The 12,677-nt window shown below is 39.0% G+C and overlaps 1 protein-coding gene across 1 annotated transcript in view; it reads right to left on the bottom strand.

The window, feature by feature from the left end:
• GABBR2 (gamma-aminobutyric acid type B receptor subunit 2) overlaps positions 1-12,677 on the bottom strand; it is a 476,938-nt gene that overhangs the window by 289,884 nt on the left and 174,377 nt on the right. Inside the window, exon 3 of the mRNA XM_051609256.1 lies at positions 8,282-8,452. Coding sequence (XP_051465216.1) covers positions 8,282-8,452 — 171 coding nt within the window. The remainder of the gene's footprint in view (positions 1-8,281; positions 8,453-12,677) is intronic.

Below are 12,677 nucleotides of genomic sequence, written 5' to 3'. Positions count from 1 at the left end.
TTTATTTTGTCCTGACTATAGCAACCTATGTTAGAAGATTGCTCCTACCCCAAAAGCAGCTAAAAATATGGAGATGAGAGAAATTCCTGGGTGAAACCAGGAAAGGAAAGACATAGCAGACAAAAATCTTTTCGTTTCCTTTAGGGACAAAAATATGAACCTGCAAATGAAAGAATAAAATTATGCAGACAACAAACAAAAAGACGGGTAGAATACAGGAGGAAGACATGACACCTTGAAAAAACAGGAAACATTAGGAAATGATAGCTCTAAAAATTTCCACAGTTAAACAATGACATTTGTATCTGGCTTGCATGGCAAGGCTTTGGAAGTGGAGGGGGCTACAGATGTAGTTTCTGTGAGAAACTTCTAGAAACTTCCCCTTGTGTCCAGCTCCAAGAGAGACCCACTGCTGGCCGAGGCTGAGCCCCTCAGCGACGGCAGTAGCAACGCTGGGATAAAGTATTTAAGAAGGGTGGAAAAAACCTGCAGTTGCTGGTGGAGAGAGGAGTCAGGATATGCAAGAGAAACAACTCTGCAGACACCAGGGCCAGTGAAGAAGGAGGAGCAGGAGGTGCTACAGGTGCCAGAGCAGAGATTCCCAGCAGCCTGTGGTGAAGACCATGGTAAGGCAGGCTGTAGCCCTGCAGCCCTTGGGGACCTACAGTGGGGAAGGTGGATGCCCAAAGGAACCTGTGGGAAGCCCATGCTAGAGCAGGCTCCTGGCAGGACCTGTGGACCCAAGAAGAGAGGACGCCAAGCTGAGGCAGGGGAAAAGTCTGAGGACTCGTCCTGCTGAGGAGGAAGGAGCAGCAGAGACAATGTGTGATGAGCTGACCACAACCTCCATTTCTCATTCCCCTGTGCCACTGTGGGAGAGAAGGTAAAGAAATCGGGAGTGAGGTTGAACTGAGAAGTGAGGGGTGGGCGGAAGGATTTGTCTTTATTTCTCATTACCCTACCCTGATTTGATTGGTACTAAATTAAGCTAATTTCCCTAAGTTGAGTCTGTTTTGCCCATAACAGTTATCAGTGAATGATCTCTCCCCACTCTTATATCAACCTATGAGCCTTTTGTTGTATTTTCTCTCCCCTGTCCTGCTGAGGAGGGCAGTGATAGAGAGCGTTTGGCAGGCACCTGATGTTGAGCTAGGGTCAACCTACCAAAAATATGTAATGTCTCAGTTTTCCTGTTCTCATTCTTTTCTCCCCGTGTTTTTTCCCATATTATTTTATTTGGCTGACTTCCGTATCTCATATCTCTTCTGCCTCTCATTTCTGCTTTTCTACTCTCAAAGTTGAAGGACTCCTCCTAGGATGAAATCACTGGTGATTCCAGCTAAAAAATTGCTTTTATCTGGTAAATTTGATGCTTCCAAGCTCATTCTGGGAGAAAAAGTAATATTTTCTTGCTGCCCTAAAACCTCTTAGCAATTGTGACAGAGAGTGGCAATCTATGTTCTTCTGTCTTTCCTCAGAAGATAAGTCTGAGAAATCAAAAAGTGTAATCACATCTTGAAATCTGCACAATGTATACCTACAGCCATAAAAAACTGGCATCTCAAGCTTTTTTTCTGGCTGAAATTTGAAAGGTCACTAGGTATCTCTTTTCTTTTTCCTGCCTAATCCCTCTCCGCCCCTCAATAACTCACTCTCTCATTGCATCCCCTTATCCAATGAATTCTTATCATAACTGACCACTAAATCAGATCCTAGAGTTGCAGGCTTCACATAGACAGAGCAAGGCTACAACAATTAAACTTCTAGATTAGTAAGACTCCTATCCAGCTTTCTTTACAGGAATAAACAAATACTACTTTGAGAAGGCTTATTTACTAACTGCTTTTCTTTGAAACCGTTTTCTTTTTTCCAGTATTCCAATTTCTGGGAAGAGAATTAGAATTTACAGATGCTAAATGCTTTCAATTTATGTAAAATGGACCCTGACATCCTGCTGTTTTTTGAAGTAGGTGTCACTGTACAAAATGCAGCACAACCTTAAGAAATCCTAAGAGTGTTAATCATGTCAGCCAAAAAAGTGCTATTTTGTCCACTTGTAAGGGTTGATTCTCTTTTGCCTTTGTCACCAAGGTATTTTTAGGTTATTAAATTAGATTGTGATAGAGTGACAAGAGGAAATATTTTATCTTTTATTTTTCATATTCTTAATCTATTTTATTAGCTTACTGCACACTTATAATTTCTTCCATCTTCTTGAAATGCCACCTACACTGACAAATTACATTAGTTCTCAATATTTCCAGGAAGAAGCAGAGAAATCATAAAAAAGAGATGACTGTTAAGAAGTACAGAAAAACAAAGAGTCACTTGAGACAATCAGAATTTAACTTGTCTTAAAAACAATCCCAGACATGATACTCAGTGGGAAGGATATATATACATATTAAAACCTAGAAATGTCATGAAAATGTGAAGTTAAAATGCAGCTTCACTGATTTTTAACATGACAGAGGAGCTAAAAGGAACAACTGAAACCAGTTTAGAGGAAGTGTTCTATCACAAAACAAGGACATTAGAATCCCTCTTACTGTACCAGAGCAACAAAGTGCCAACTTTTGGGTTGAAACATACTATGAACAAAAAAATGTGTATAAATCTGTCCTGGTTTGAGCCAGGATGAAGCCACTTTTCTTTTTACTGTTTTGTTTGTTTGTTTGTTTTGTTTTTTTTTTCCCTTCAGTAAGTCCAGCTTGGACTGATAACAAACACTGGAATATTTTTGTAATTGCTGGGACTTCAAGGTCATGTCTCTGCGCTGCTGGCTCAGACATTATGGGGGGATCTATGACCCTCCCGCAGGAGGCTGTATTAGATAGACAGCAAAACTGGCCAGAGATATTCCATTCCATATATCTACATAAGCTCAGAGGAAGGTCAGAGATCATAGAAGACAACTTCCTTCCTGCTTCTTCCCCTTCTCTTCCATCCATGGCCGGCGTTTGGAGAGGACTCTGTCCATCCATCACCGTCAAGCCACAGGCTCAAGCTCTCCTGACCCTCATCACTCTGTACTTTCTCTGGCAGCTCTGGGATTTTTCGGGGCTGTTCACAGCTAAGGAGAGTGCTGTGGGAGTTGCTGAGGGTGGGGGGAAGCAAGTGGTTTTGCACATACCTGAACATGTTTGTATATATTTGTCTATATTTTCTTTTATCATTAGTGTTTAATTAAAGCTGTGCAGTTTTGTTTTCAATCCAGAGCGTCTCTCTCCTCAATCTCTCTCTCCTTCCCTACCTGGGTGGGAGGGGTTTGAGAGCATTGTTGTTGATCCTGAGTCAAATGGTGACAGGAACATTGCTTGGTTTGCCTAATTCAAAACACAATACCAAACAGGTAGTGCTAGATGGCCGAAAAATTGGAGGCAGCAATTGCTGCATAATCTTCAATCAGCTGAAAGCTCACCTGGGAACTGGAAAGAGGACATGGTCAGGACTTTTCTGAGAACTGTCAGCACAACAGCTGTAACTCTTCAGGGATCATAAACATTAAAGCTAGCCTTGCTCTAAGCAGCAGGTTGGACCAGTCAACTTACTGAGATCTCTCCCGACCTAAATTATCCTGGGATTATATGCCATAGCAAAGACTTACAGCTGAAAATCCTGAAAATATTTCGTAACCTCATTTACAAGCCTTTGGCATAGAATAATTAACTTTTGAAACAGAATTGTGTCCCAGAGGATGAAAACAGGGCAGCAGTCCACAAAATCTAGGACACAGATGCACAACAGGTATGAACTTGTCCTAGTTAAGTAAGAGAACTGATGAAGTTTGTATAGACCTTATAACCAAGATGACTAACACGATCTAAAGATTAATCAAATGGAAAAGACATTGCTGGTTGTGCAAGCAGACCTGAATAACTTACAAAGGATACTATAACAAGCTCTGCAATTTGCAACCACAGAATTCAGGTCACTTAAAAAGTCATAATCCTTGGGATCCAAGCAATGTCAAGAAAGGGATCCTCAAACTACGCTAGAAGTATCACATATATAGATATTGCCCATATGCTTCCAGAACTGAAAGGATGTTTGTATGAACTTCTGCATTCTCTCTCTCTACCTTTTGTCTCTCGATGTGACCTGGAGAACACAGAAGAAGTATATTTGTTTATAGGAAAGAGAAGTAAATGGAAATGGGTGATAATGCAAAATCTCTGCAGGAAGGGTTCTCAAGATAAACAGCTGAAATAGAAGCAAGAGATCCTCTGTGATTTTGGCCTCCAGTGATAAACTGGAGTAAGACTGATCATCTAAGTAATTGAGACAACTGCCTCATGACAAGGCAAGGTAAAACAACAAACAGGTTTATGACTTTCAGGGGCAACTAACTTATTGACAAATTAAGTGAGCATTATCAGGATATAATACCACAGTTGTCCTGGTTTGAGAGGACCAGGATAGAAATTCCCTATAGACATACTGACCTGAGACCTTCCGGGACCCCACCAGCACCCATGACTGTGTCCGTGACAATTGGCAGGGGCAGCTGTGCCTGTGGGGAGGAAGGGGTGGGTCACCCACATGGACCAATCACAGCACTCCTGCCAATGGGGCTCCATATAAAATGGCTCCTCAGAAAACCCCTCTCTGGTTGGGGTGCTGGGCTGGGTTTGACTCTGTTTGTCATCTCTCCCTGTGCTGCTCCTCTATTCTGTTTTCTCACCAGAAAAGACCATTGCTCATCAGGACAGGTCACCTTCTCCTGCCTTCCCCAATAGGACTGGCTTGGCTGCTCCAAGGCTTTTGTGTACTGTCACTGGGACCCAGGGCTCAGGCAACCCCATCTGCTGCCAAGCCCAGTTTGGGACTTTTCTGGTTGGGAAGTAATTACCATCTAAGTAGCATACATTTTTGTATATGCTTGTAATTGACCATCGTAACAAAGAAATAAGTTTAAGACACTATCGAACAATTTTGTCACTTTTAAAAAATGTTAGTAAACTGAATAGTTAAAACAGTACTTAGAAGGATAGTTTTCCCTGATATTCCTTTAGAGGGAAAATTATGGTTTCAGCAGATGCATAGACATGGAGGTCAAGCACGTGGATGTCACTACTATGCCTCAGTGATTTCTCCTCTGGGCCCTCCACCCACACTTTTAGTCCTGTGTCTTCTGTCTCCAACATGAACCTGCCCAGCATTTACTAGACCGGAACCTGACCTGTGGATTGACTTCCCAGTTTGCCTTTGGATGTGCCTCAGTGTCATGGATTTACTTGCCTGGTGGTCTGCACCCTTAGCTGAGCCTGCCTTAACCTCTGGGCCTGTCCTCCTCCCTTGCAGTGGGGACAGACTCTACATGGCCACCACAATTTCTCCCTTTCTGCTGCCAGTGGCTCCCATCCCTCATTTCTCCTTGACACCATATTAGTTATTTTCTGCAGTTTTTCCTGTTCTTGCACTGTCCACACACAAAGAGAAGAGAGAAATCTTGCACAGAGATGAAAAAGGAAGTATGGAGCTCTAATAATTTCAAAGACTCAAGACTCAACATCCTCTATTAAAATCACTGGATTCAAGGAAGTTTTAACTGAATCCTTCATTACTTGAGTGCTTAATGAATCTCACTACACCAAGTTTGTGGACTGACACAGAGGGAACTTGCTTACCTTTCAATAGGAATGGAAAGACTTTGAACTCAGCTGCAGCATTCTAGCAAACCTTAGAAAGCTGCAGTTTCAACATTTCTTAGGTAACCAGCTTGGACTGATAACAGCTGGAATGTTTTTGTAATTGCTGGGACTTCAAGGTCATGTCTTTACTCTGTCAGCTCAGACACTACAAGGAGATCTATGACCCCCATATAGGAGGCTGAGTTAGACAGACAGCAAAACTGGCCAGAGATATTCCATTCCATATATCTACGTAAGCTCAGAGGAAGGTCAGAGATCATAGAAGTCAACTTCCTTCCTGCTTCTTCTTCCCCTTCTCTTCCATCCATGGCCAGCATCCGGGGAGGACTCCATCCGTGAATCACCATCGACCCCCAGGCTCAAGCTCTCCTGACCCTCATCACTCTGCGCTCTCTCCAGCAGCTCCAGCATTTTTCATGACTGTCTGCAGCTAAGGAGAGTGCTGGGGGAGTTGCTGAGGGTGGAGGGAGGCAAGAGGCTTTTGCACATTCCTGAACACGGTGACACCAGGACCCAAAGGAAGACCAAGAATCCCTATGTTATGTTTGTTTAGTCATCTCTTAACAAACCCTCGACAATGAAGGTTCAACAACCTACTCAGTCTATTCCACTCTTTCCCACGTTTAATCTTTCTCATAAAACATGGCTCTAGATTCCTTAAAGTTTTTATAAACTTCTCTGATGTATTTCCTTCTTGACAACAATACTCAATCTGATGTTCCAACCTGTAACTAATTAGCACTAAGTAGAGCTGAAGTTTACTCTGTGTGTCTTAAGTGTCAATACTGCAGTACACCAGGGGTGGTGAAATGAGAGCCATTTGCTTCCTTTCTACTTTTTACAGTAGATCAAGCAGTCTGACATTCTTGACCCTGACCCAGCTCATTGTAGTGTTTCCTGATCTTTGGAGATCCGCTGCCTAGATACCCATTCTTTGTTAATATAGTTGATTATTGTAGTCAAGCATTTTGCACTTCTTCACTTACATACGATTTATATTAAAAACAACTTATACTGATCAAGATCATGTGGAAACCTAATCCTGTCCTCTGCAAAGCGTTTGCAGCTTTTCCCAAGTAGGTATCAACTGCAGATTTAATAAACATTTTTTCATCCCACTATCTAGAGAAAACCTTATCTTCGTCTAGAGAAAAACACTTGACAGAATCCCATCCTTTTTATTTGACAGTGACACACTGATAACTAATCTTTGAAATTATAATTCCAAGCCAGAGAAGGAAAAAAAATATCACACTTTTTGCTTATTTTTTTACTGCAGCATTCACTTCAAGAACAAACATTCAACTGATGTCAATTAGCCTTGGTGGGAGGAATATTGTTTAGAAACTATTTTTACAGTATTTTCCTCAAGATTAAGTTTTCCTACTTTTCTTTAGGAACATCTTTAACATTTTTATAAATCATAAAGTATTACACTTATCACCTACCCTCTCTCCTCAAGACCTGTTATCTTGTCATAGAAGGAAATTAGATTGCTTTACATGATTGATTCTTGACAAATCCATTTTGGCCCTTGTTTAACATCTTTTTATCTTCTGGGTGATTCCAAACAGATTACCTGCTCAAATGTCTTTCCAGGAATTAAATTTAGGCTGAGTGTTCTATAATTTCTCCGGGTCTTTATGTGTTTTTTGGAAAGACAGACACGAAGGTTTCTTCCCTTCCCCAACAATTTATTTTTCATCCTTTAATTCTCAAAGCTCAGAAGGGAAGACTCTAAGATTTCTTAAGTACTCCATAGTGAATTAATTGTGCCAGACAATTTGAAAATATCTGACTCATCTAAGCAGACTCTAATGTGTTTTAATTATGCTAGTCTTAGAACACAGTCAGCCTTTTCTTAATGAATGCTGAGGAAGGGAAAAAAAATCCCATCGATGAAACCAGCATGTCTCTATTAGGTTTGCCTCTCTGTCAATTAACAGGCCAACTCTTTCCCTTGTCCTGCTCTGGTTAATTACTTATAGGATGTTTTCTTCTAACTACTGTTACAACCACGCTTAAGGCACTTGGCCTACACTTTATTGTCATTTCTATGACCAAAATGTTATTGAGGTTGAAACTCAGAAGATTTGGAGAGTGCATAGTTTGTTATCTTATCAGTTCTGGGGCTTCAGTTTACAGCCATTGACTTAGCAGATTTTGTCCTTCAACGTTCAGACTGATCAGACCTATGCTTACAATACATGAAAAGGAAGACAATGAAATGAAATTTATTCTAACTTTTAAGTGGACCATTGTCGGGATACAAGCCTTCTTCACAAATTGTACACTTTACAAGTTAAATTATATAAAAGAACCTGCTACAAAAACAAACAAACAAAAAAGTTGTGGGTTTGTTTTTTGCACTTGAGTGCAATTATTTTGGTGTAAAAAAACAGTCAAGGGAAAGCATGGGTAGTTTTTACTACAGACAATCAAATAAGCCCCAGAAGGGAATTAAGTTTATTCAGTACATTAAATGTGACCTAAGAAGACAAAGTCAAACAAGACTGAAACAGAGTGTCTGTTTCATTTTACTTAACTGCTACTAGAGGAGGAAATAGCCCCTTGGAAGTCCAATATTAGTAGCTCTCTTTGTGTACTAGAAATTATGGAAATCTTACCTCAGAGAATCTTTGTACATCCTGGGTTAAAGTTCCTACTCTCTTCCACTGGTAATATTTGAGTAACTTCAAAATTGCTGGATTCACTGCATTATCAGATGGCACTGTCCGGAAGAAATAAGGGTATTTTTTCTTATCAGCCAACTCTGGGGTTGTTGCTGCAAATGAAAGCTGAAAAAAAATTGAAGAACAAAAAATTAATGTCACTGTAAGTCACCTAGCAGCCAGAAGAAAAACTTTGCATAACAAGCAGAATATCCACAGTGTGGTCATGTAGAGAACTGTCATCATCATACACCTTGGAAATCCTACAAGCTGCATTTACGAATTCACTTTTAAAAACACCTTAGTTCTAGAAATCATCTACCACAAAAATAAACTAGGAATATATAAAGTCAGTGGTGCAACATTCTGTTTGAGATCATGCATCTTAAACATTGCACAGAGCAAAATGCTCTAAGGAAGTAAATCACTATGATGAATTCTCCATTAACTTCCTTCTGTGTTCTCTTTGTAAAAGTTGAGAATTTTTCCAAGTGGAAATTCTCAAATTCTTATATATCTTTGAATTAGAAGGTGAACCTCTAGTAGCACCGTTTGCTATTTTCTGGTAATAAAAATGGTAACATCAGCGAGAATAATTGTGGCAGCCAAGGCTGCAGCTTGGAAGTTTACCTGGCTCCCCTGTTTCTTCCACTGAAGTGGCCCCTTGTGATTTGAGTCATCAAAGGGGAAGCAGCAGCTAATTGTACACATAGGAAAAGTCTATAATGTGTACATGGTTTGAGAATGCTTATAACAAAAGAAAAAAAGAAATGCAAAAAACTTCACTGGACTCCACCTGAGTCAAAGGCAGCATATTTGGTGAATTCTATATTTTTGTAAATTATTTTCAGGCAGCATTATGAAGGAAATGCTGCATATTCACTTTCTGAAAATGCTCCCAATCCAAAGGTACTTGTGGTTACTTCCTCTACTATTTTTAGGTTGCTAGGAATGTGTTTCTCAAGCTATTTTTCCAGCCATGCACAGCTGTTGAGGATTTTTTTTAATACCAATTTAATGCATATTTGTTTTACTGTTGAATAATAATCTCTCTAATACAGTTATGTTAAGTCTTTCAAACTCAGTAGATGGTAAGGAATTCTAGGTGAATTCAAGCCAACATAAGTACACTCAATCATAGTATTAAGTTTACACTTTCTTAAATCAAGCATTCAGTATATTTGGGCTATAAAACCTTTTTTGAAATTAAGCATAGAAAATTTAACTCTGAAATAACAGATCTAACTTTTTCTTCATCTTCATGAAATCTGGATTCATAACATACTGTATAGTTACAACCTCCTAAGCCTCCATATAGTTTGTTTTCCATAATTAACTTAATTACAGCCCCTGAAATCCAAACAACTTTAGATCTGTGTAACTTGACACTCAACTATTAAAAAAGAGAAGATTCTTTATCTGCACCAGTCCTCGGCTAGAGGGGATTTTTAAGACCTTCTACTGCCACAAAATCTAAGGTAAAATATTTTTAATATAAAACCTGCTCTTCTACTGTATTTTATTAAAAAAAAAAAACAACATTATGTTGTTCAGTGACACTGTAGTCTTGATTTTCCAAAACAATATTGTTTGGCTCACTTAAAACCTCATGAGATTTAGTTACCAGCAGCAAGTTTGTGAAGTGTTGATTTCAAGGGAAAACTAATGAAAGTCTGTCAGATAGACCTAACCAGAGGTTTTGAGGCTAGGCTTTTCTCTCTAGCCTTGTAAAGCTGAACATCATGCATTCAGTGCACAATGAAAGTGGAAATGAGGACCTCTATCTCTGTCTGAAAAAGAGAGAAAATTTGAATTTAGAAATCCAGCATGAAGAGGAATGTCTCTCAGCAGCCTGGCTGCTTGCAAGAGGACTTGCTTTTCAAGTTATTATGGTTTTGGATCGAATGTAATTTGATTGATCCTTAAGAAAAAGAAGTAAAGAGCAATGCTGAAGTAACAGCAGTGACAAGCAGCATCAGCAAAGGTCACCCAACTCAGGTTCACAGATGGAATGGTAAATTTTTCTGATCAAAGTACAAAAAGCCATAGTAATGAGGCACATCTCTATAGTTGTGAGCTAGCTGGCTTTAGGGCTAAGATCTGTGATACGAACAAGGCAATTCAGATCCATCCTTTAACATTTTAGTCACTTAAACAAAGTGCCTAAATTAGGATCCAAATTGCTCAAATTTCATTGGAAAACAATGAAGGAAAGCCTTACCTCTCTTAATTGATTAAAGAAAGATGAGGATTCTTAGATTTAGATTTCTCAGCCCTGTAAAGGGAGCTGAGATTAATCCAGGTTTATGTGTAATACTAATGACACCTGAACTACAAGAGAACATTGATCTTAATTTTCTTTTTGAAGAAAGGTTTTATTAACATATAAAATGGGAAAATTTCTTGCTCAGACAATTCTTGGAATGTAGGATATGTTCAGAGGCCTTTTTTTTAAGCATCACATATGCCACGGATGGTCTCATTCTGCATCACTTTGCTATTTTAACAAGACACTAATGAGAGATGGACGAACAACCTGAAATAGTTATGCCCATCCTTTCTTATGTTTTTTTCCCCTTCTCCTTCTTTTCACAAAGCAGTCCCTACGAGAGTTTGGGGACATGGAATAAACTTAACCCAACAATCACCCGCACTCAATATTCTGCTTTGCGAGGGACTAGAAGGGAAAAGCAAAGAGGAAAAAAAGCAACAAACAACCTCATTATGTTTTAAAAAGTGATAATGAAAAGTTCATGCTAATAAATTGACCCAATGTAGGCTTCCTGGAAAAGTATTTGATATAACATGGCTGTATAGAAGTATCAGTAAAATATTCACAACAAAAACTTTAACCTATGTGGGGAAAAAAAAAAAAAAGATCACAAGACAGTCCACCTAAATATGCATTGAGATGGTACAGCTCTTGTTAACAGTAAAGAAAGCCTCTGTATTTTAGTACTAAAGTTGTTTATTCATGGTTGATTTGAAACTTGAATGGCAAACTTTTCATAGTTTCTTCACTTAATTCTACGGGACTGAAAGCCACAGAAATCTGATTTTGCTTTTCATTATGGCAATTTCTTTTAATAACTTCTAGCTATTTAGTCAAAATTTGGAATGAATGGCAATCCTACTGCTCATATAACTCTATGCAAACCAGAAGAGTACTATTTTTTACTACTGTATTTTCAGAACATATATATTCATGCTTTGCAGAAAAAATGTTACAGGTGTTACATAGCTGCCTCTCTGCTTAAAGGAAGAGTAAACGATAAAAATGTTAGAAGTGGGTTTATAACTCAGCCATAAAAGCCTGTGAGGTGTATCATGTCATTCTTTCTTTATATAACTGCTAAAGGTGACGGCCAAAAGGCAAACTCCAAGAAGAGATGACAGCAAAAATGTTTTTCAAATTGCTAGAAAATGGAGGACACAGTGGAAACATACCACCAGGTGATGTATCATAATTGTGTGTGTGGTGTTTGTGTCCATGTGTATGTAGATCTAGAGAAGAAAAAAAAATTAATACCTATACATATATACATACATACATACATATATATGTTTCTCTACTTTCTGAAAAAACTGAACCTACTTCTCAGGCCATACCTGAGAAATCTTCCTTTAGAAATCTGCTTGTAATCTGATACAATTTGCAAGAAACAGCTTCTGAACTTAAAATGAATGTATGTAGGGAAACATACATAAGCTATGACTCAGATGGGGATTTCAGAGCTGAAACACAGTTTAAAACTTTTAAATAAAAAAGAAGATAACATTTACCATTAAGTAAAAATAGTAGCTAAATCAGAACCAAATAGACCTATGTGTTGAAAAATAAATTTTTATTTCTTCATAAAAGCCATTATTTAGCATGATTTCTGCTGCCTTAATATCGAAATTAAGTCTGCTCAAATTCTAAAATGAAAGACAGTAGTCTTTACTTAGCACCTAAAATGCACTGTTTCTGACTTTAAATGATTCCTAGTGCTTATGTGATCACTACATAAATGGATTATAGCTTGCAGAGTTTCATCAGAATGCATTTTGTCCTCCCATGTTAAAGAAATCAATATTCATAGCTAGAAATCATTCAGGTCAGGAGTCAGTATCATAGAATCACAGAATGTGTGGGGTTGGAAGGGACCTTTGAAGGTCACCTAGTCCAGCGCCCCACTGCAGTGCACAGGGACCTGAAAGCAATCAGTGCAAAAGGACTTTCAAGTATGTCACCTGGACCTGATGTACTTCTGTGCGGTGTTGTCCCTGTAATACACCCCACAGAACACATGGGAGCAAAAGCACAGCTTAACCAGAGAGGTCCCTACAGGGTGCCTGCAAGCCAGTATTT

Source organism: Apus apus, chromosome 2 (genome assembly GCF_020740795.1).
Source record: "Apus apus isolate bApuApu2 chromosome 2, bApuApu2.pri.cur, whole genome shotgun sequence".
Classification (NCBI taxonomy): Eukaryota; Metazoa; Chordata; class Aves; order Apodiformes; family Apodidae; genus Apus; species Apus apus.
This window is presented reverse-complemented; position numbering and strand designations above follow the sequence as displayed.